This window comes from Dipodomys spectabilis, unplaced genomic scaffold, assembly GCF_019054845.1.
Source record: "Dipodomys spectabilis isolate Male_0828 unplaced genomic scaffold, ASM1905484v1 ptg000023l, whole genome shotgun sequence".
NCBI classification, from domain to species: domain Eukaryota; kingdom Metazoa; phylum Chordata; class Mammalia; order Rodentia; family Heteromyidae; genus Dipodomys; species Dipodomys spectabilis.
The window spans coordinates 5,949,605-5,974,618 of NW_024870700.1; the positions used below are offsets into that span (position 1 = coordinate 5,949,605).

Genomic DNA, 25,014 nt, shown 5'->3' on the forward strand with positions numbered 1-25,014 from the left:
TTTTGTGCTGGCGGCTTTACCATATCCTGGTTTGTAATCTTTTGGATAAATGCCCAGGAGTGGAATTGTTGGACCCAAGGGTTAAGACACATTCCTACATATTACCAAACATCACTAGATGGAGATCTTGTTCAGTTTGGCTGACATAAATGGATACATAATTTGTTTCATTTTTGATGTGTGAGAGAGGGAGTGAGAAAGAGGGAAATGAGGGGTAACTATGTGATTGGATGATAAAGACAGTCTGATGCCTTTTAGTTAGATCTAAAGAAATTAATTAAATCTTCCTTTCTTAAAATATATAAACTATCACTATGACTGAAATCTACATCCACAGCTTCATTTCGCTAATTTAAACTCAAGCCATTCAAGGGAGATCATAATCAACTCATATGTCTGCCTTGATAGATTTATTTTTAATGAGTCCTACAGAAATGGGTTCATAGCAAAGGAATTTTCACTTATTCTCATATTTTTGTGATTTATAAGCATATTGATTTAGTAAATATATATTAAGCATTTACTATTTGTGGTGCCAAGTTAGAAGTATTAGATTTAGTGTAGTAAATCACAGTCTCAGTTCTCTCATCAAATTCTTACTGTCTTCGTCAACTTGAATTTGTTCCTTACCATTAATCTGCAGCATACCAAGCTATTGAACAGGCTGTTTCTCATACAGGTGCATTTGTTCATTAATTCATTTGTTCATCTGACAAACATTTGTGTTCTACATATTTATGAAAGATTGCCTCATGGTTTAATGTGGAATATCATGAAAGATTTATTCCTCAGAAATTCAGAGTCTGTGGAAAGAAAGGGAAGCAATTCATTAACTATAGTAAATGGTAACAATATGTGAGAAAGAAGAGTAGTATATGTATATAGTTAAGAAATTTAGTGTATATGTAATTAAGAAATGATCTTAGGAATTGCATTTGGCAAAGTTGTATCCTGAAAGATAAACAATAATTTAGGGTAAATATAAGGAGCGGAGGAAGACTGACTGGAGGATGTAAATTCCATGAAGACAAGATATTTTGTTATATTTCTGTAACCAGTTCATTGAGGCTGGATTGTAGGTTATGTTGGGGGGAGTGCAAAATAAACCTATCAAGGCAGACATAAGGGTTGATTGTGTTCTCCCTTAAATGGCTTCTTTGAGTTTAAATATAGCAAAATGAAGCTGTGGATGTAGATTTTAGTCATAGTGATAGTTTATATATTTTAAGAAAGGAAGATTTAATAAGGACATCATTTAATACACAAAGTGAAAAGAATTTGTATTTTAGGTTATTTTAGATGTATTTTAGATTAACATATTACAACTAAAATTAAAAAGAAATGTGCTATTTTCTTTCAGGTGAAGTCCCTGGTCTTTATACTCTTGAGGAGTTAGAGCCCTTGCTGTTGCCTCTTAAAGACCAAGCTTCACAGGATGGCTTTTTTGGACCTGTCTTCAATTACTTCACGTATAGTAAGTGATAGTCAATTCACTATTGAATGTAAGTTCTGAGTCAAGTGAAATGAAGGCCACTTTAATTTTCTCAATAGTTTGCAAAAGTAACAAAATATGGGTTAATTTAATAATTTACATCTTTATTTTTTCTGGAGTTTCTAGAATTTATGATACAGTAGCTTATAAATAAAACTTCTTTGAAACATTTTAACAAAAGGAAATGTTGAAAATATGGTTATGTTTCCTTTGTTTTACTGTGATAAAATTAGTGCTACTTTAGTATCATCCATCTTAGAGAACTGTTGAACTATTTAAATTGTGCCAAACTTTTATATATTTTAAATACCTGTTATTGATAGAGAGGCAGTTTTATGTACATTGTAGAAATAAAGTAGGAATAAATAAAAATAAGGCAATAATCATATGATTCAGACATAACTGCACTTAAACCCTTGATGTATCTCCTGGATCTTTTTCTTAGCATGCATGTACAAATACAAATATTTACAACTATCTTTTAACCAAAGTAAAAATCTTATCATAATGTTATAGCTTGTTTTTAAAAGTGCCTGTTATTATATTTCAGTAAATTTCGGTCTCATGAAACCAGACCATACTTAAATGTTCTGATTATATTATTATTATTATTATAATAATTTTCCATGTTTAATTTTTTTGTATTTTTAAGGAATTCAACAAAACTTGCACATTGTCTTGATTATGGATTCTGCAAATTTAAACTTCATAATAAACTGTGAGAGTAATCCAGCTTTACATAAGAAATGCCAGGTGCTATGGATGGAAGGTTGGTCAGATAGCAGTATGAAGAAAGTAAGTTTAACTGAAGTTTAAATGAAGATGGAAAGATTGAGCATATTTGATTTTTGAAGTTAGTGGCTTTCACAACTTCTCTTTGCTGTTAACTTTAACATTAGATTAAGTGTGGTGCTGAACATCTGTTATGTTTGAAAATATTGCTATTCATAGTTTTTTGTTTTGGTGTCATTAACAGAGTTTAATGAACTTGGTGCTTTGTGATCTCGCGTGGCTTTCTTGCTAAAAGCTGAGGCTCTATCACTTGACTCACACTTCTAGCCTGGCTTTTTGCTCATTAGTTAGAGATACAGGCTCACAGACTTTTCTGTCTGAGCTGGCTCCATGATCTTCTGGGTGTCAGCATCCTGAGTTATGGTTATTTTCTTTTTATTGTTGTATGATTGTTGAGTATCAAATTCTAAGTTTAGGTTTACTCTTAAATAAGGATCAAAGAGATAATCATCATACTTTAAAATTTTACAAATGTCACATAATAACATTTGCATAATGATAATTCTTCTAGGTAAAATTTATAAATTCCTCTTTTTAAGATACTCAGATTTGTATTGAAAGCCTAATGTTTACTAGAAAATTGTTTTACCACCTGGGCTGTGCTCCAGCCCATTTTTTGCTTTTATTTATATTTTGGATAGGATCCTGTGTTTTTTCAAATGGCTGGCTTTAGACTAGAATCTTCTTATCCTTGTTTCCCATTAACTGGGATTAGAGGCTCCCAGAACCACCTGAGTACCAGGCGAGGCTGTGGTGCAGGTCTATTAAGAGGAGAATGTGTGACTTTGAGGTTTAGATATGTTAATATGAGATGTTAGAGATCCAAGGTACATGTCTGAGAAGGAATGTGTGTGTGTGTGTGTGTGTGTGTGTGTGTGTGTGTGTGTGTATTGGACTTCGACATGCAGAAAAGCAAATTGGGGAATTATCAGGGTATAGGTGATACTTAAGCTGTAAGGATAAAGGTGAATAAAGAGTAGAGATAACAGGGGCAGAAATTGAGGACTGAACCCAAGGCACTTTATTGTTAAGAAGTTGGGAGCATAGACAAGGACTGCTGAAAGGAGCTGCTGAAAGCAGTGGTACATGATGTAAAACCAAGGGAAGACAACATTTGAAAGGAGGGAAGGTGATAAATTATGGCATATGGAAGTAAAATAATTGAATTAAGCAACACAAAGTTCATATATTAGTTTAAAGAAACATTATGTCTGTTTTAGATACCAGAAATGCTATTCAGTGAAACAGATGAAGAAAAATACAGTGACAAAAAAAGGAAAGAGGAAAAGAAAAAAGAGTCAGGTAGTACTCTGATAGAACTGATTTTATCTGATTTTTTTATTTATGAAGTAATTGCTCTTCTAATGTTTTTAGATTCCTTAAACATTCATGATAATTATGAATCTAAATGTTATTTGTAACAGTTACATTTTACAATTTGAAGCCCTCTTTATATTAAAATATATGTTATTTAAAATAGAGCTCAACAGAATATCTGTAGTTTGAATTTAAGAAATTCAAAAATTATTATTTAAAAATTTTATGTTTCTGTTATATATGAACATAAGACTCTGATATAGCAGCTAAATTATGATAGAAATGTGATTAAGTACATGGGAAAGTGCCTTGGAAAGGCATCTGACCAGAGTATATACTAGTGTGGAAAAGGCCAGAGAAGAAATGAAGGCATTTTGTGGACTCACAAAGAGCCTAAATGCTGAAAAATGCTCCAGCAGCCATACAGGACAAGATTGACAGGGTCAGGTAATGGTGAGACAGCTTCCACACATTATATTATGCCCGATTTGGAATGATCAGGGGTTATTAAGCTATTTTAATAGATATATAACCAGAGACTTATCTTGAGGTCCACTCTTCCCTAATAAATTCAGTTATTAGGAAATGGTCTAGTATAGGGAAAAACAGAAGGCAATTAGTTCATGTTAGACATGCATCTCAGTAATCTAAGAAAGACATGATCAAGATCTGAAATGAGGGGTAAGGATGAGAGGAGGAGAGCTGGGTGGTGCATGCATATAATCTTGGCACTTGAGAGGCTAAAGCAGCATAGTGAACCTTCACTACACAGACTCTCCCCAAGGCAAAAACTAAACAAATAACAAGAAAAAAAACTGGAAAGAAAGGACTTTAGATATTAGGAAGATAGGAGCTCTAGAACATGTGTAGGAATGCCTGTGCATTTGTATAAAATGTATATTTATGGTTATATAAAGTAGAAATATCTAATATGTAATAACTATAATGTCGTTAAGATCATTTTTCCAATTCTTAATTATGCTTTATAACTAATTTTTTATTTTCTGTCTTTATCTAGTTGATCCTGACTTTCTAAAATCATTTTTGTTAATTCATGAGTCTTGCAAAGCCTATGGTGCTACACCAAGCCGATATATGACCTTTTTGCGTGTGTATTCTGCCATTAGTAGCAGCAAAAAAAAGGAATTATTAAAGAGACAAAGTCATTTACAGGTACAATATTGTTAATCTTGAATGATTTTTGTCTTCATGATTATTTCAAATTTATCTTGTTATTGTTTGTAGGAGACAAGAATTATAAATCACAGTGCCACATTGCCTATGGCATTTATGTTAATGTAATATATAAATTCATGCCTTTGGAATGTACTATATTAAAAATGTTGGAAAACAATTTTTTTATTTGCATTATACACTGGATTATGCTAATGATACACTATAGACCTATCTATAATATACGTGTGTGTGCATGTGTGTGTGCCCCACACTGGGGCTTAAACTTGAGGCTTTTTTGTTGTTTGGAGTTTTTGCTCACAGCTAGCATTTTACCACTTGACCCATGCCTCCACTTCTGATTTATGTTTATGATTAACAGTTAAACCTTTTCTTCTTTTTGGTGTTTCTAGAGTTTGAACTTAAGGCCTCATGCTGCTAGTAGGTTCTCTACCACTTAAAGCACTCCACAGTTCTTTAGTTTTACTTATTTTTTTTAATATCTAAAACTAAAGGGACTGAGATCATGGCTCAAGTTGTAGAATTTTGACTTAAATGTGATACTGGAATGATGCCAGCCTCTAACTTGTCAGCAAATGTTTCCTCTCCAGAGATGTAGTTTCTCTCTGTTAGGGCAATAGACTAGAATCTAGCTTAAGTCACATAATTATTTTCTTCTTTCTAATGATTCATTTTCATTTGTGTTAAGCCACTGTCTTTGATTTTGAGAAGTTTGATTTCTGATATGTTCTTAGTATTGTTTGGGTAAAGTACATACACTTGCTGAGTTTCAGTCAGACTAGTGTGAGAGTGTATTAGATAATATATGAGGAACCTAGAATGCTAGCTGTCTTCTACTTTCAGATGATCAGTACATATTGGAATCTTTTTTCTCCAAGACTGTCTTCAAGTCTTCCAATATGTTAGCTGACAAAAACTTTAGCTCATATTATAGAAAAGAGGAATTTACATCAATTCATTCCTTGGATTAACTTTTGGCAATGCGGGGTATCATAATGGTAAATTCAGGATCAGATGCCCACCCATAAAGCAGGAAGGCAGTTTGAACAGTGGTCCACTGGTACACCCATATGTGACCCAGATGGACAAAAACAAGGCATGTCCACTTCAGAGAAGAGTGAATTTTGTTTCCTTTCACCCAGTGAGACTAACAATTGTGAATGGCTTACTAAGTTTTCCCTTGCTTTCTATTTTCTTTTCTAACATGATGAATAAAAAGTCTATAACCTAGTGTTTAAGCAATCAAATATTCATTGAGCACTGTTACTGTTGTTTTAAAATTTGCCTCTCTTTACAACCCCTGAAATCTTTCACTGCATCTCAGTTGGGTATGTTTAGTAAGTCTTTAATTAGCAATGAGAAAAAAACCTAAGACTCCTTTGGTTTCTATGTACCACTTGCATATTTGCTCAATTCTTTCCCACAGGAATTTATTTATGCTGTGTATGTATGCCAATCAGTTTTTTTATTGACATAGGCTGGTGTGTCTAAACTAAATGAAGCTAAAGCTCTTGTGGATGAACTGAACAGGAAAGCTGGAGAACAAAGCATATTACTTAAAACGAAGCAGGATGAGGCAGATGCTGCCCTTCAAGAGATCACAGTATCAATGCAGGTAATGTGAGACTTGAGTGCAGAAATGCAAGTAATAGAGCATTTATGTCTAGTTATCAACCACTGTAAAAATAACATTTTCTACTTACAGGGACTCAAAATATTGCTCATCCATACTGAGTCAGGCTGATAGAGTAATAAACTTGAGCTTTTGTAGAATTGCATGACATTAAGGTTAATTGAATGTCACTTGATAATTCCTATAGGATGCTAGTGAGCAAAAGACAGAACTTGAAAGGCTGAAGCACAGAATAGCAGAAGAAGTTGTGAAAATTGAAGAAAGAAAAAATAAAATTGATGATGAATTAAAAGAAGTACAGGTAAGTTAAGAATGAGACATTCTAAGAGCCATTTACATGCTTCACTACCAGTTGTATGTAGAGTTTAAACATTACTTGTAGCTTAACATGTGGAAAAAAAACAAGGAAAACCTAACAGGAGAGAAAATAAATTAACTGAGGGCAGTTAAAAATAATCTGTGCTTCATAGAAGTTTTGTTGTTTTGGTTGCTGAGAAGAAAATGCATTGTAGATAAACTGCTGCACTTTATTTTGCCCAGAGATGACTAAATTAATTACTCAAGGAGTCCTAAAATACTAAGAAGCTTTTTATAATGGCAAAATAATTTGCCATTAGAACACTGCAGTTATGGTGGCAAGTAGTCTTACTTGCTCAACTAAAACATTCTTGCTTTTTGTTTAAAAGTGTACATTATTTGAAAGCAGAGGGTATTAGTAATTGTTTAAATAAAATGATCATCATTTGTGAAGTTACTTGAAAGTTTATATTTTGAAGTAAAGTGACCTTTTTTTTCTCTTTTAGCCTCTAGTTAATGAAGCTAAACTAGCTGTTGGAAACATTAAGCCAGAATCTCTTTCAGAAATTCGCTCACTACGTATGCCACCTGATGTAATCCGAGACATTCTTGAGGGAGTTTTAAGGTTGATGGGTATCTTTGATACATCTTGGGTGAGCATGAAAAGGTTAGTTTTTGAGCCTGTGCAAAATGTTATTTCAACAATGAATTGCACCTTCTTTCAGAGTTTTTAACGTTTATTTTTCTCAAGCAGACCTTTATCTAAATACACTGTGCCCTGAAATTTCAGGTTGTTCTGTATTATCATATGTCAGAATCCTAAGTATCCTCTCCCAGTAAGTGATTGTCAAAAGTGTTGATAGAGGAAGAAAGGAATGCCATAGAATTTTTAATTCTTCCATAGTAGAAAAAGCACTGGTTTACAGATTTACAATCTCTTTTCAGTGTTGTATTTTGAAGGTGAAGAAGAAGAGGTAGTGATACAGGAGGGAGGGAGAGAGAGAAGAGAGGGAAAGAGAGCATGAGTACAAGCACATGCTTATGCCACAAATCATATGAGAGATACGATCTAGCAAAGTGGGAGGATTAATACAACCTGAAGCCATGGGCTTCACTCAAGTTCTACAATGGGATTTGGATTGATAGTACACTACTAGTCTTTAAACAGATTAGCCTATATTAGTTATATACTGAGGGGTTTCATTGCTACATCTGTACACGTTTGTCTTTCAGTTAATCTTACTCCAAGATTTATATCTGGAAATAGGAAAAATAATTTCAAATACCTTAGAAAGGAATCATGAAGTTTCCTTACATATCATAGAACATTTGAATAGTTCACATGATGGGAGTGGAATAAAATTTTGTGATTCTAATATTTCACTGAGGCTATTTTAAAAATGGTTACTGCATACTAATTTTTTAGTATTTTTATCTTTAAGAACTTGTACAAAGGGTTTTAATTCAGTATGTCAGCTTATGAGTACAATGCATTTTGTTCAGTGTCACTTTTTCCATCATTCTTCCTGCAATATTTTAGTATTCTTGTTAACTAAAAGTACATGTATGTGATATTTTCAGAAATGACCCTTTTTAGCCTTATTTGAATTTGTATTCTTTAATTTTAGTTTCCTTGCCAAAAGAGGTGTGCGAGAAGACATTGTAACCTTTGATGCACGAAATATTCCAAAGGAAATAAGAGAAAGTGTTGAAGATCTGCTTTATAAAAATAAGGCCTCTTTTGAGTCAAAGGTAATTTTTAACAGTTACACCATAAGCACCCTTTTCTACGCTGTAATAATCTGCTTTTTATTTTTATTTTTTAATTATTTTGTGGGGCTTGAACTCTCTGGGCTTGGGTGCTGTCCCTGCGCTCTTCAGCACAAGGCGGGTGCTCTATTGCTTGAGCCACAGTGCCACTTCCGGTTTTCTAGTGGTTTACTGGAGATAAGAGTCTCATGGACTTTCCTGCCCAGGCTGGCTTTTGAACCATGATCCTCAGATCTCAGCCTCCTGAGAAGCTAGGATTATAGGCGTGAGCCACTGGTGCCCAGCTAAATCTGCTTTTTAATATGGGATGCATTGTCATTATTAATTGTTTTGATAAAGTCTAAAATTTAAGGAAAGTTAGAAACTGTAGTCTGTATGAAGGTTTGTAATAGTAGGCATCATAATTGGGAATTAGTAACTAGAATCCAGGTTACAGGAAGTTAGTTTATTCTCTTAGTAGTAAATTCCCAGCTTGCCATGCTTTTACTTTCAACTTATAAGTTAAGATGCTTTATTCCATGTGCTTGTCACATTATAGCAAGTCTCTGGTAGAACAAATTTCAGTGGACTGTCTTAAGTTCCATAATCTGATGTGTTTTGGATCCCTTATGGTGTCATGTACATCTTCCTTGACTCCAATAACAGTGGTTTCAAAATTATTCTTATTTACAAAATGTCACATATAGAAGAAATGGAATCAATGCCTGCATATTGTTGTGAGTGTGGCATGTATTTATTGAAAATAAGGTAATTAGGTTAGGTGGTGGAACATTTTATGATAAGTATGTGGCTCTAAAAGATATATTTTTCTTAATCAGTATAGTTCAAAAATTTCATTAAGTAGAATATTAAATACATGGCTTAAATAAAATGTGTTGAAATTAACTTTGCATTTGTTTGAAATTTGGACTGGGGTGTTGGATAATGTCTAATGAAATCTTTCAGAATGCCAAGCGTGCCAGTACAGCAGCTGCACCTTTGGCTGCCTGGGTTAAGGCCAATGTACAGTATTCCCATGTCTTGGAACGAATTCAGCCTTTGGAAACTGAACAGTCTGGATTAGAATCGTGAGTGAAACATAAAACACAACAGTTCTGACATCTGGATTGCCAGTTGATGAGTGTGTTATATTGGTAGTAATTACTTTGGGCTTTTTAAGGAGCTAACATTATAGAATTTAAAATGAGTTATTTGAAAAGAAAATTAAAAATTAAACAGGTTAAAAAAGAAGCACTTAGGAAGTAGATAGCAGAATCAGCTTTGCTGTCATTTCTTGTGGTAGGGGTAATTTGGTTAAACTTCCTTTAGGAAAAACAAAAGCTTTATAAAGGAATAATACTGAAATACAAAAGAATGGTACAGAATTACGAGCTTTTCTGATTGTTTTCACCATAAATTCTAGGAAGTATTTAATGTTTATATTTCAGAAGTGTGTCTGGGAAGGTAGGGAGATTTAGTCATTTACTTTGGAGCTTAAAGATCTAATTTTTTCTTGTTACCAAATCAGGATTGTATTTTATCAATTTTGTTCTGCATGCAGACCAAGAAGTTTATTCGGTGTTAATAGTGTTTGACATTACTGGTTAACCTTATGCTTCTGGCCAAAGACTTTAACTCTCAGCTTCCGAATTTTCAGTATAATTGAATGAAGTTCTTGTGTTAAATAACTGCAATTATAATATCTTAATACAAAAAGGTACTCTTTTGAGAAGACATTTGGTCAGCTATTCCACTTATGCCTTGCAGAAATACACAGCAATACATGGCCCCCTCTCATTCCCACATTGCTGCCTGTGTTTAGTTTTTCACATGTCTCTCCTTCTAGCATACTACTTCCTTTTGATTTTTGCTAAATTTGAATGTTTTTTAAATTTTACTTTTAAAAAAAACATCAATTCCTCTTACATGAAAGACATTACTGCTCTCGGATGTTGTTTGTTCTGTTTTTTTTTTGTTGTTGTTGTTGTTGCTGTTAATTTCCCTTTTTCTCCTATCTTTGATAATTCCATTGTAATTCTTTCTGTATTTGTTTGCTTTTCTTCAAGTTAGGGTCTTTCTAGATACTTCTGTCTGTGGCAGCCAGTGATTAATTGTGAAGTACTGGAACTCTGATTAGCAGCTTCGAGTGTGGAGTTGACTCCTTGGCTGTTGATGTTGCTCATCATTGTAGGTGATCAAGTATAGACGGGTCTTGGATGGTAGCCCTTCACTATTCATATTTTTCAGAAATATTATTTTTCTCTAAAAGAATCCTCATCTCTTCACATAGGATTTGGTTGGGGTCAGTGGAGTCCATGGGTATAAGCTAGACTTGGTGCATTTGGGGTATAAGCTAGACTTGGTACATTTGGGGTTAGTTGGAGGATAGTTTGCTTTCAATAGGGGAAAGATTGAGGTCTAAACTTTATAATATGGACTAATAAACTTTGCATTTCACTTCATCATTACCTTTACATATAGATAATGTTATTTTCTTCATATAGGCATTTAGTTTGGGCTTTATATGTCCTGGTATGTCAGTTACCACTTTTCAGAATTGCCTTGAAATTTCTCATTTGCCACATTCTTCTCTTCATCTTTGATATATCTGTGTCTTTGTTGGGGGTGGGGGAAGAGCTGGAGATGATATGATTAACTATATATTATGGTTGATTTCAAGTTCATGAGACTAATACTTTCCTACAAGCTAAAGAGGGGTTTTGTTGTTTATGTTTTACAGTGCTACACATTGAATCCAGGTTTTATGTGTTTGCATGTGCATGTGCACACATACTTACATGTATATATTTTGTGCTTTATTTTAGCTCAATAGAATTCAGGGAAGAAGAAGAAATTATGTGCTTAATCTACTATTTCATCTAGGAATCTACATGTACAGTATTTTTAAATATAGGCTTCTAGATATGGCATGGTTGGGTCCAAGAATGCATTTTAATTTTGCCACTGCTTCTCAGTTTAAATTCTAATCAAATATAATATTACTGACAGTTTTTATCTTTCATGTTTACTACAAGTTTACCTTTGAAAATGCTTCTGCTGCCTTACTGTTGAGACCTTAAGTAGAATGACTTTTATAATACTGAGTTAAATTTTAGGAATTTGAAGAAAACTGAAGACAGAAAAAGGAAACTGGAGGAGCTTCTTAATTCTGTTGGTCAAAAGGTATCGGAACTCAAAGAGAAGTAAGTTTTGAAGTGCATTTTGGATATTTGAAGTATACAAGTTAAATTGCTTTTAAACTCTTGAAAGTCCTAATTTGATCACTATTTTACTTCTTCTAGTATACCATTCTAATGTGGGGAAGGGTATAGAATAATACAGAATTGATTTCTTTTTAAAGAACACTACCACTACGTATGTTCCCACACGCTTGTGAGAAAGTCGAGCAAGAGGAACTAAATGTAATGAGTTAATGCTGGGACTGTTCAGATTTGACATTACCTTCTTTTTAAAATTTTATATTGGGGATTAAAAGGGCCTTGTGCATGCTAGGCCAGGGATTTTATCATTGAATTACCTCCCAAGCCTTTCATCTCTCCATTTTAATCCTGTTTGCCAATTTGAAGCTTTGGCATTAAAAAAAACTTAAACAGAAATGGATGAGTTGATTTAACTTAATATTTACTATAGAACTATTAGAAAATATAGTATAGTGTGAATTGTAACTAAAAAATGTACTTTTTTATTTCCAAGTTCTGAAGGTCAGCATCATTTAGTAGAGCTTTTTTAGATGATGGATGTGTTCTGTAATCTACACTATCCACTGTGGTACCATATAACCATGCAGACCTATCAATCAGACCTGTTTAATATGTCCAAGGAATTAAATTTGTGTTTAACTTAAATAGACCGGTGGCTAGTAGCTACTATATTGGATAGCTCACTTCTAGAGGCTTATGTCTAGAGGAGGAAAGGTAAGGGCAGAACCAATGAAATACACCGGTAAATTCATGGAACTCAATATAAAGCTTACTATACATGAATTTTAGGTCCTCTACTGATGATTGTTGAGACTTTTACACTATGTGGTTGGGGTTTAGGTTTTTTTTTTTAATCACTTTAACAGGAAGTATAATACTTATTATGAACTGTTGGTCTAAGAATTACATGAGATGCTATTTTTTTGCTGCCTGGTACAAATCTGGCCATACTATATTTGACAAAGATATGGTAAAACATTACCATAATAGTAAAAATAATACAATTTGCAAGTATTTTTCAGGAAAAAATTTAAGTTATAAGCTCTGGTAAATAGTAAAAGAGAAATGATATATAATATACTGGATATTTAACATGAGTTTTAAAGATGACATTACATCTAAAGGATTGGATATTTGAGGCAGAGGGTATGTGGTTGGAAGATAGGCTAGGCAAATGGAACATACTGAAGAACAAAGGACTTCAAATGCAGGGTCATTTTTGTAATAATTTCAGGTTTTGACACATATTTTGCTTGACTAGAACAGAAAGAGAGATTAGATTGGTCTTAGAACAGGATTTTCAATATCATATGGAGACATTTGTAATGTAGTAGGATGTGGAGGCTCTGTCAAGAGTTTTGAAGTAGACAGAAAATTGCTTTAAATATATTTGTTGGCATGTTGTTTTACTAATCATTATATATATATATATATATATATGTGTATTATCATTAAATACTGGCAGAAAAGAATACTATACTACCTACAGATAATTTCATTAAGCATCTCTTAGACTCTTTCTGTTTTTAATTTAAATTTAATGCTTTGATAGATTTCAGAACAGGACTTCAGAGGCTGCCAAACTTGAAGCTGAAGTAAGCAAAGCACAAGAAACAATCAAAGCTGCAGAAGTCTTGATTAATCAGCTTGATCGAGAACACAAGAGATGGAATGCACAGGTTTGTTTGAGAGTTGTCAGAAAAGAAGAGAAGAAAGGAAAGTGGAGGATCCATTAGTTTTGGACAAATGATTTAGCTATTAGTGGTCATTAAGTAATCTTTAAGTACAGCATCTTTATAGGAATGGATTTATGAAAGAAACCCATTCCCCTTTTAGTTACTGTATTATATAGGGGAAGGCAGTGAACATGACCTCCTGGAAACTCAATACTCTCCTTAGAAATTTTTTGAATTTACCTTCCCCAGGACAGAAATTTTTGAATTCAACACTGTTGGCCATTTCTTTTTTTTTCCTTTCTTTTTTTTCTTTTATTGTGCTGGTCCTGGAGCTTGAACTCAGGCCTAGGTTCTGTCCCTGAGCGGTTTTACTCAAGGCTAGCACTCTACCACTTGAACTACAACTCCACTTTTGGCTGTTTTGGTGCTTAGTTGGAGATAAGAGTCACAGACTTGGTCTGCCTGGGCTGGCTTTGAACCTGAGCTGGGATTAAAGGCATGAGAAACTGGCGCATAGCATGGGGATGTTAGCCATTTCTTTATTCTTTAGATGTTGTGTCATATCAACTCTGTTGGTTTTGTCTCTTAAAAAAATTTAAACTTGATTCCTTCCTTGACTTGATTCTTCTTATTTGCTCACTTAATAACATTGATGATCTTCAGTATTGTTTTCTTCTCTTTTCTGATGATGAACAGAGCTATGGTTTTCTTCTTCATGACACCCCGTCCCTGTGATAAACAGAGCAGTATTTCTTCACTTCTGAGCTTAAAATTCCTATTTCCAGTATACATTAGACATTTGCTCATAGTTGCCTCTCAGGAACCAAACCCAGTGTATCTTCATGAACTTCCTTTCTTTTCTCATTCCACATCTCTGTTAGTTGTTAATTCACTTATTTCTTCTAGATATTAAATAAAAATAGGTGGCTTATTTTCACTTATACATTATTTCATTTCCATATCCAATTTTTTTTGTATTTGTCTTCTGTTCTTCATACTAGTCTTTTCCTTGCATGTGTGTATGCTTGTATGCGTGTATGCCAGTCCTGGGGCTTGAACTCAGGGCCTGTCCCTGAGTTCTTTTGCTCAAGGCTAGTGCTCTACCACTTGAACCACAGCTTCACTTCTGAATTTTTATTGGTTAATTGCAGATGAGACTCACAGACTTTCTTACTTGGTCTGTCTTTGAACTATTATCCTGAGAACTCAGCATTTTAGGATTATAGGTATAAGCCATGGGCACCCAGATGAATTGTAGACTTTGTGTGTGTGTGTGTGTGTGTGTGTGTGTGTGTGTGTTCGTGTGCGTGTGCATGTGCGCATGCGTGTGCACACGTGTGTGCGCGTGCACACATGCGTCTCTCTAGGGCTTGAACTCAGGGTCTGGGTGCTGTCCCAGAGCTTTTTTGCTCAAGGCTAGTGCTCTACCACCTGAGCCACACCTTTATTTCCAACTATTTTTGGTGCTGAGGCAGGAGTCTCAACCGACTTTGTTTCCAGGGTTGGCTTGGAACTGCAGTCCTCAGATCTCAGACTCCTGAGTAGTTAGGATTATAGGCATGAGCTACCAGTGCCTGACTTGAATTGTGTTTTTACAATCCAGCCTAATTATGTTACTTATTACTGGCTTAAATATTCTCAGTGACTTGTGCACAGGTTAAAACAGAAATCTTTTTTTACATTGGATAGAGAAAACATCAGTCTGCCTCCAGTCAGTTTCACTTCACTCTTTCTTCATTCCTTCTGTATCACTATCTTTTCCAATTGATTTTGTGCTTTATCTGCACCAAAGTTTCCCATTAGTCTCTATGTCTTTATCTTCGTTTATATATTGTTTTTTTTTTTTTTGTCGGTCGTGGGGCTTGAACTCTGCGCCTGGGCGCTGTCCCTCAGCTCTTCAGCTCAAGGTGAGCGCTCTACCACTTGAGCTACAGTGCCACTTCCGGTTTTCTGGTGGTTTATTGGAGATAGGAGTCTCACGGTCTCTCCTGCCCGGGCTGGCTTTGAACCGCGATCCTCAGATCTCAGCCTCCTGAGTAGCTAGGATTACAGGCGTGAGCCACCAGCACCCGGCTATATATTGTTTTAATCTTATTTTACATAGTGATGCAAATTTACTCTGAATTCATTATAATCCTCAGAAAGTTTTAATGACAAAATCTACTTATTTCTACAAATAGGATGCCATACCACACCATACAGCAATGTCTGGAGTCTTGTTGATATTTGGTTTCTCCACTGATTCCAAGACAAAATGTTAATTACATAAACTAATATATGAGGTTTTTTTTTTTAATAAGACAAAACTCTGTGATGTTGTCAACTTCTTCCATGTTAGAACGCAGCCATATCCATCTCTTTCTCTCTTGCTAGGTTGCAGAGATATCAGAGGAGTTAGCTACTCTTCCGAAAAGAGCTCAACTAGCAGCTGCATTTATTACCTACCTTTCTGCTGCACCTGAATGTCTCAGAAAAACCTGTTTGGAAGAATGGACCAAATCAGCTGCTCTTGAAAGTTTGTGTTTATTTATTGATGATTTGTATTTTCAGTGTACTAACAATGTACTTTTGACATCTGTTATTTTTTTAAATAGGAAACATTTTCTGATCTTTAAAATTTTGGGTGTGTTGTTAGATATGCCAATTTTAAAAATTGTTTAAATTTTTTCTTTGTGAGTCTCCTGTTCCTAACCACTCTTATGAAACTGAAACTAATGAAGTATTTGTGTTATTGTATGAATGCAGCTAAATATTTTCTAGAATTTCATCTCAAAATAAGATGCAGAGATTTCAAAATTCCCTGTGAATTTTTACAGAATTGTTAGTGTTATAAAGTACTGACTTAGAGCAAATACAGTTGTTTTTTTTTGTTGTTTTTTTTGTCGGCTCTTCAGCTCAAGGCGAGCGCTATACCATTTGAGCCACAGCACCACTGCTGGCTTATTCTGCTTATGTGGTGCTGAGGAATCGAACCCAGGGCCTCATGCATGCAAGGCAATAACTCTACCACTAAGCCACCTTCCCAGCCCAGCAAATACAGTTTGAAGTCTTACTACTTCTCAAAATGCTTTGTCCCTCTTGGGTTTAGGTGCTAATCTTGGACAAGTGGGTTTAAAAGTAAATATTGACATAAAACTTTTGCTACTCTATATTGTATTGGTTTTATTCCCTTTGTCCAGTACAGATTATTGCAGTGAAGGATTACTGCTGTCTTTTAACTTTTCAGAATTTGATCTGAGGAGATTTCTTTGCACTGAAAGTGAGCAGTTAATTTGGAAAAGTGAAGGCCTGCCATCAGATGATCTTTCCATAGAAAATGCTCTTGTGATATTACAGGTAATTAATTTACTCGGAGGAGGGTAAGCCTTTGGAAATCATATTTGCCAAAATAATTTTTATTTTTACTGGTATTAATTGAAAATACTTTTATGTTCTGAGTAGTCATTCACAATGAATACATAGAAATTGCCTTTGAATTAACTTTAATTATAGCTCATATTTGCTTTATATTCAGTATTGCTGAATAGTTATATAGACTTAAATGACAAAACAAAAATTATTTTAAAATTTTTTTTAGAATTTTACCTTATTAAAATAGTCAACATTTTATCTCAGTTCTAAGGTAGACTAGAAAAATTAAAATAAATTGTACATAAAGGTGTAATTGGTTAACATCATTGTTAACATACTATGCGAGATTTGTGATATTCTCTATATACTGGAGTCCTCTTATGAGGAAAAATGCCAGCTAGGTAGTTTTGATTTCCAACATTCAGAAAATTACTAAGTATACTAAAAGTTTTCTGAGATTCTTTCACAGTGAGGTTTTCCTAGACTGTAGTTATTCAATTTTATTGATGCTACAAAAAGCCTTTGATGTTTATAGTTATTTCTGCTGGTCTTACAGAGATGTTTGAAATTCTGTCATTTAGTCTGAGTATCCGCATTACCTGGAAGGAATCAGTGAATTCCTCGTCTTTGGCCTTTCAACAGGAATTGATGTGTGTTAACAGAATGTTTATTTGACCTAGTCTCTGAGGAGCAAGCAAACTTTAGCCACACATATTCTAGTTTTTGGATTACTTGGGCTGTGGTTTATATCTGTTGTCCTGATGTAATTATGTTTTATTTTACTTTCAAAAATTTACTGATATGGGCAATAAACTAATCTTTTTAACATTGAGAAAGTTGGTAATAGAGAAATCAAAGCACTTGATACAGAGTTATGAAAATAGAGGAATGACATCCATTAAAACTGCTTAAAGAAGGGGAAGGGAGATAAGAAAGGTTAGTAGAATGATGAATCTAATTGAAATACATATTATGCATGTGTGGAAACCCCCCATTTTGTACACTTAGTACATGCTAAGGGCAAAGCTCTTCAGAACAGATCAGAATTGAGTTTACTTTTGACTTTTTATGCCTCACCTTTGATCATACTTTTAAATCTACCTGTGACAAAAAACTACAGTTTTCCAAAAGTTCCAAGCTTGTTATTTCCTCTCCCTGTTGTGCTGTTTTTACTCCCAAATGCTTTGTTTGCTTCTTTGCCTTGCTAATCTTGCTTGGCTTGGCTTGAAGTATTTCTTAGTGGCCCACCTTCCCAGTCACCCTTCAGTAGCATGAAATTGTCCCTTTTGCTGCTTTATTGAGCATGAAGTCATTGGGAGTAAGAGAATTCTGTACTACTTTCAATATTCCTGTAGCTAATATCTAACACAGGTAGAAGAGTAAATGCATGAGTGAATGAATGAATGCATGAATAATGGAATGGATGAATGAAAGCTCATCAATTAAAATATATTACAATTTTTATTTAAGCATAACTACATTTTACAATTGTACAATTTTTATTTAAACATAACTACACGGTACAGAGATAAACTGCATCAGAGAAGTTTTATGTAAGCATTTCTAGAGAGATATAAGATGAAATCAAAGTACCATTGAATTTGTTAAACTCTTTTCCTTGCTAAAAATACAGTTTCAAACCTTCTTTATTTTCTTAAACTGCATCAGATCATTGGTATGCAATCATGGGTAAGAACTTTTCAAATTTTAAAGTAGTTATTTTTGTAGTTAGTTAAGCAACATGAGAATTAGGAAATGTAAATTAGAAGTGAAACTAATGTAATGTTTACAAGGCTATTTACTAACCATAAAACTTGGCTAGGAACAACATACATAATGGATCAGGAAGTGAAACATCTAGAAACAGATGCTAGGCCAAGATCATACAGTAATATTGCATAGGAAAACTATAGTAAAGCTGTTTTAACATGAGGTGTCATAGGGGTTAGCAGTTCTAAACAGTGTTGTTCATCAACAGTTCTTCATCTATAGGGCAGATATTCCTTCTTGAAATGTTCCTGAAATAGCATGTGCTCCCATTAGGTATATTCCAGGCCTGATGTTTCCATGGGTGTTTTCTTACCTCTATAGCAATATACATATATATATTTATATATGTATATGTAATCTACAATTGATACATTTTTATTAAATTATACAATTCATACATTTTGCAAATGATTTGAAAACAGTGCATTGTTTAAATCAGATTTACTAGTGATGATTAGGTAAATTCTAAATTTATTACACATGTGCTACATATTTTCTACATGAAATTGGCTTCTTTTGTTTGCTGAGTACTATTTTTTTTTTTTTTTTGGGTCCAGTCATGGGGCCTGAACTCTGGGCCTGGGCACTGTCCCTCAGCTCTTCAGCTCAAGGCTAGTGCTCTACCACTTAAGCCACAGCACCACTTCCGGCTTTTTTCTTTTTGCTTATGTGGTGCTGAGGAATCGAACCCAGGGCCTCAGGCATGCAAGGCAAGCGCTCTACCACTGAGCCACCTTCCTAGCCCCTGCTGAGTACTATTATATGTAAGACATTTCTACTGCTCTCTAAACTTTCTGTTTGCCTTAGAGTTTAACAAGCACAGGACAGTCTGAATGAATTTAGTTTCTTGCGCATTAGATTTTAACCTATAACACTTAGATGAAATTGTGTTAAAATGTAAATTGATAAATTTTAATGATTTACTCAACCAAAGGATATGTGAAATTATAAATAGTTTGATATGTATTTGGGAAGCCAAACAGAATAATGCATGTGGCATGGATATAAAACTAGAGCTCTTGCTTAGCATGTTGTTAATATATATTTTTGTGTTATTGTATGGTCAATGGGACTATACTCACTTTCTGAATTAATATTAGTTCGTATAGTCATTGAAAGTTTGTAACTGTGGTTATGGTTCAGATATAAACCATACTGTGTTCTTCCTTGTAGTTGTGCATTTATTTCAAATTAATTGTTTAATTGCTTTCTTTTTTTTAAAAAAAACTAGAGTCGAGTGTGCCCATTTCTTATAGATCCTTCTTCCCAAGCTACAGAATGGTTAAAGACACATTTGAAAGACTCACGGTTGGAAGTTATTAATCAGCAGGTGTGTAATACTTCTACTTTAGATCTTAACTACAAATAGCATCTAACAGTAAAAACTTTTCTGGGCCTATAATCAGGAAACAGATTCAAGACTGAGCCCTGTTACTTACATGGGGTGGGATCTATGGAAGAAATGGAACTTTCTGAGCTTCCATTTTCTAATTTATATAAAAAGGAATAAGAACATTTATTTGGTTCTAGGCATTGATCTATTACTGGATTTGATAATAGTCACTGTTCATTTTCTTCTGAAGATAACACTCTATTAAGTTAGAAAGATAAACATTTTCACAATTACAATTAATGACAATAAGGTACTGTAGAGATAGAGTTATGGGAAAATCAAAACACCTCTTGCCTTTTCACATATTTATATTTCTTATATATATGTATCCATTACTAAATACATTTACATGCATCATTAAATATATTTAAGCACAATATATGCATATATTCGTATTAATATATGAAGGCCTAGGATACAACTGAGCATAGTTGGAAACTGTGAACATTGTGTGTTTAGGTTACTCTTTTATTCAATAAGAAATTAATCAGCTCACAATAACATTTTTTTTGTCACTGTGGGGCTTGAACTCTGGGTGTGGGTGCTGTTCTTGAACTCTTCAGCTCAAGATGAGCCCTATACCACTTGAGCCACAGCTCCACTTCTGGTTTTCTGATGGTTTATTGGAGATAAGAGTCTCATGACTTTCCTGCCCAGGCTGGCTTTGAACCGCAGTACTCAGATCTCAGCCTCCTGAGTAGCTAGGGTTATAGGCATGAGCCACTGGTGCCCTGCTACAATAACTTTTTAAATGTAACTTTTAATTTTTTAGCTTACAGACTTGTAATAAAGTTTAAAATACCCATTGTACAATTTTACAAAAGATGTTCTTATGTCCTTATTTTATAAGCTTATTTTTCTAAAACAAATGCTTACCTTGACCTAGGCCTACAAAGTTCAGAATCATCAACATCTTGGGGTAAGAGAGCTTCATGGGCAGGAACACATACGACTTGTGATCTGTTATATTTTATTTTGGAGCAACTCTTGAAGGACTGGCCTGAGTATGTTTGGTAGTAAACCATTTTTCAGAAGTACAAGAACACTCAAAAATTCAGTGTAATGAAAATAAAATGACACATTCATTGGTGATCATCAAGTATTATGTGCTGTACGGGCTTGTGTGTGCCATGCCTATGCATCCTGGCAGGTTGGTTAGGTGGTTTGAATTAGCATAGTGACCAGTGTTACTAATGCCACTGTGTCCTAGCCATTAGGGTTTTTTTTAGCTCTATTTTAATCTTATTGTGCCACTGTTGTATATGTGAGGTGTTGCTGACCAAATTATTGGTATAGAGTACATGTTTATAATCCCATTTATGATTTGTAATATGAGATCTTAATTATCCCGAATGCTACATTTTTTCCTACCTTACATAAAAGTCTGGAACAAAGATGAAAATTGATTTTTTTTTGCCAGACCACTTCAAAATTCTTGATTGGTTTTAACATTTTGCCTAAGCTTCTTTTCAAAATTATTTAAACCTGTCACAAGAAAACATACAATACTATTAGTATTGTATGTAGCATTTACATTTTATTTTTGAAATAATTTATAACTATAGTAGAAAATTCAAGAATAGACTTTGTATTGAGATACAGTTATTACACAGTAGTTATGTACATTCCAGATGTGGAAGATGAAAATATCTGTAGCTCTGCTATTTACATTTTTTTAAACAGATTGGTTCTACAGTGGGATTCATTGTGATATTTATGTACATGCATACAGTATCCTCTACTCATTCTCCCTCATTTTGAACTCTTCTTAAAACAATTTCCACAGGTTTTATTTTCTTATAAAGTACATGGACTTCACCCTGTTTGCTTGCTTTTACCCCTCTCCCCACTGGTACCTACCCCACTGACAGAACTTGTTAAAATTCCTTTCTTGCCCCTTCCAAGGCCCTTTTGTGTTCCAAGGCCCTGTTTGTTCCCTTTTCCCTTGTGCTTTTTATCTCCCCATTCTGCTTTTTCCCTTCTCCTTTTTTCTCTTCTCCTTTTCCCTTATCTCTTTTCCCTTTTACTTTTTCTTTTCTCCCCATCTCTCCCTCTCTCTTCCTCTCTCTCCCCCATCTCCCTATCTCCCCCTCCCCCTTTCTCCCTTTCCCCCTTTCTGCCTTTCTTCTCTTCCTCTGCCTCTCTCTCTCCCTCTATCCTTTCTGTCTCCTCTCTCTCTCCTCATGCATGTTCATGCTCACACACACATACACACACATGTGTGAGCATGTACACACCAGTTCTCTAGGACTTGAACTCAGGACCTGAGCTCTGCCCTTGAGGTTTTTGCTCCACAGTCTGCGTGTGTGTGTGTATGTGTATGTATGTATGTAGGTGTGTGTTTAATTGGTGATAAGAGTCTCATGGACTCTTCTTGCCTAGGCTGGTGTGAGTCACAGACCTAAAATCTCAAGATTACAGGTATGAGCCACTAGAGTCTGGCTTTTTTCCCCTTTTTTTTCCCAGTACTAGGATGTATGCCAAGAATGGTTCAATGGGTTATACATATGATTCTCATATTTTACTGTACATATACAAGTTGAAGAGGGCAGATTCTTTTTTGATACAGTAAATATGTGTAATATTTGTTTATGTATTTTTAAGTTAGAAATTTAGAATAATTCAATTAAAATAAGTCAGCACCATCAAGTACATAGAATTATTTCTAGTCATATTATTTCTGTTAGTATCTTCATTCACTATCTCTTAAGGATCTAAGGATTGAGATAATAAATATGTATTAATATATATTCTTTTTTTATTCCAATAGGATAGTAACTTTATTACAGCTCTTGAGTTAGCAGTACGTTTTGGAAAAACCCTTATTATACAAGAGATGGATGGTGTTGAGCCTGTCCTCTATCCATTGTTGAGACGAGATCTTGTTGCTCAAGGTAAATATTCAAGAGAGGGCCTTTTTCTTTTTTTCATCAAGTTTTATCAAGGATTTATTTTGGTGTAATAGAGGTTTAAAATTAGGAGAAAGAGAAAAGGCAAAGAAACATTACCTGCTCCTCATGCAGGATATAGGAATTAAAGACTCAAAATAGCTTTTATATTTTCTGAGCTGGGCTCGGTTTACTTCACTTCTTGGTCTAGTCCTTTTGAATTATTAAAAATATTTCCCTATCTCTTAGCCTTTTCTCTTTGCTAATGGTCTTAGGTCTCTCTTAATTGTGATTGGAGTGAAGAGGGTAATAGTGCCTCTTTTAAAACTCCAAAGTTGTGAAGGTTGAGCCTTCAGAATTCCTCTGTGGGGGAGTCACAGGACAGCTCAGTTCTCCAAGCAACAGAGTACTGGGGCTGGAGGGGTGGGGGAGCAGGAAACCACAAAGCACACACTGTTCTTGATCATCTGCTAGCTCAGAAACAAGTTGTGACAACACGTGTAAATGTTGGTTATGAAAGAGGCTCATTAAAACTCTGTTTTATTGGAGACTGATTATATAAGCACACTTCCTAACTCATAGCAAAATTTCCCAAAGAAAAATAGGAATTTAACATAACCCACATTACATATAAAAATTTTAGGCACAATTAACTTTTTTTTTGTGTATGAAAATACCATACAGAGGAGTTACATGGGCAAGATAATGAGTACATTTTTTATCAAGCATTGTTGCCTCCTCCTTTGTTTCTCCTTTCCATCCCTCCCCACCATCCCCCATACTCCCCTCCCCCCCCCCCCCCCCCCCCCCGCCAAAGTTGTAAAGTTTGTTTTTCGACATAACTACTTGTATATCTCCCCTCCAGCATCTGTTATTAGAGTTCTTGATTATAGCCGTTCTAACTAGGGTGAGGTGGTATCTCAGTGTTGTTTTGATCTGCATTTCTTATATGACTAGGGAGGTTGAGCATTTCTTCATGTGTCTATTGGCCATCCTTCTTTCCTCTTCAGAGAAGTTTCTCTTTAAATCTTTAGCCCACTTATTTATTGGGCAGCTGTTTCTTTGAAGATTTGTTGTTGGGGGATTTAATTTTTTGAGTTCCAGGTATATTTTAGATATGAGACCCTTGTCTGTTGTATGGCCAGTGAAGATCTTCTCCCAATCCGTGGGCTTTCCATTGATCTTGCTAGCTATGTCCTTTGCCATGCAGAAGCTCTGCAGCTTCATGCAATCCCATTTGTCCAACCTTTCTTTGATTTGTTGTGTTTCTGGGTCTCTATTAAGAAAATTTTGGCCTGTGCTATGGAGACCTAGGGTTTCTCCTATTCCATCCTGTAATGATTTCAGAGTGTCTGCTTTGACTCCTAGGTCTTTGATCCATTTGGAGTTGGTTCTGGTGCAGGATGATATATAAGGATCTAGCTTTAGTTTTCTACAAGTAGTTAACCAATTTTTCCAGCACCATTTACTGAAGAGGCTGTCTTTCTTCCATTCTATACAATTATTAGTCATTTTTTAATCAGTTCTGAGAATGTTTGGAATTCTTTCCAAATCCATGTTTCTGCATTCTTTGATTATGGGCCAGCTTTGTAAGCAGGTCATTGTGTGGATAGCACTCAGCATTTGTGTGTTAGCACTTACCCCACAAGGCTAAGAGCTTCTTCATGCTCTTTCTCTTAGATTCTTTAGATTCCACATATAAGTGAGATTATGACATAATTTTCTTTCTGTGTGTAGGTTATTTTACTTTATATACTGTCTACTATGCTTATTTAAATTGTAGCAAATAGCAGAATGCCCATTTTATGGCTATATAGTGTTCCATTTTAAATTTTCTTTATTTTTCCATTACTGAACACTTAAGTCATTGTGTATTATGTCTATTGCAGATAATGCTGCAAGGAATGTAAGATTGCTGATAGTTTTATGATGTGTGGGTAGTGTGAGTCAGTTTTGTTGTTATGACAAAATGCCCAAGATAACAATGTTGGCAAGAGAATAGACAAAAAGGGACAGAGGGGTTGTAGATTTGAGCAGTCATTATGGAAATATATTATGGAGGTCCCTAAAGAAATGGAAAATAGGATTTCTTGTGACTGCTAATCTGAAATGTCCCCTAAAGCTCCTGTGTACCTTCAAAGCCTGATTGCCAGCTGGTGGGTTTTGTCCATGACTGAATCATGAAGGCTCTGATGTTACCAATGGACTATTTCTCTAGTGGAAATGAGAGATGGCAAGACT

At 34.7% G+C, this 25,014-nt stretch overlaps 1 protein-coding gene across 1 annotated transcript in view; it reads left to right on the forward strand.

Moving 5' to 3' along the window:
* Dync2h1 (dynein cytoplasmic 2 heavy chain 1) overlaps positions 1–25,014 on the forward strand; it is a 169,353-nt gene that overhangs the window by 66,730 nt on the left and 77,609 nt on the right. Inside the window, exons 51-65 of the mRNA XM_042674847.1 lie at positions 1,361–1,474; positions 2,145–2,287; positions 3,505–3,586; positions 4,620–4,774; positions 6,273–6,410; positions 6,616–6,729; positions 7,232–7,392; positions 8,354–8,477; positions 9,441–9,562; positions 11,591–11,677; positions 13,248–13,374; positions 15,745–15,886; positions 16,598–16,707; positions 19,724–19,822; positions 22,656–22,779. Of these exons, the coding sequence (XP_042530781.1) occupies positions 1,361–1,474; positions 2,145–2,287; positions 3,505–3,586; positions 4,620–4,774; positions 6,273–6,410; positions 6,616–6,729; positions 7,232–7,392; positions 8,354–8,477; positions 9,441–9,562; positions 11,591–11,677; positions 13,248–13,374; positions 15,745–15,886; positions 16,598–16,707; positions 19,724–19,822; positions 22,656–22,779 (1,842 nt within the window). The remainder of the gene's footprint in view (positions 1–1,360; positions 1,475–2,144; positions 2,288–3,504; positions 3,587–4,619; positions 4,775–6,272; positions 6,411–6,615; positions 6,730–7,231; positions 7,393–8,353; positions 8,478–9,440; positions 9,563–11,590; positions 11,678–13,247; positions 13,375–15,744; positions 15,887–16,597; positions 16,708–19,723; positions 19,823–22,655; positions 22,780–25,014) is intronic.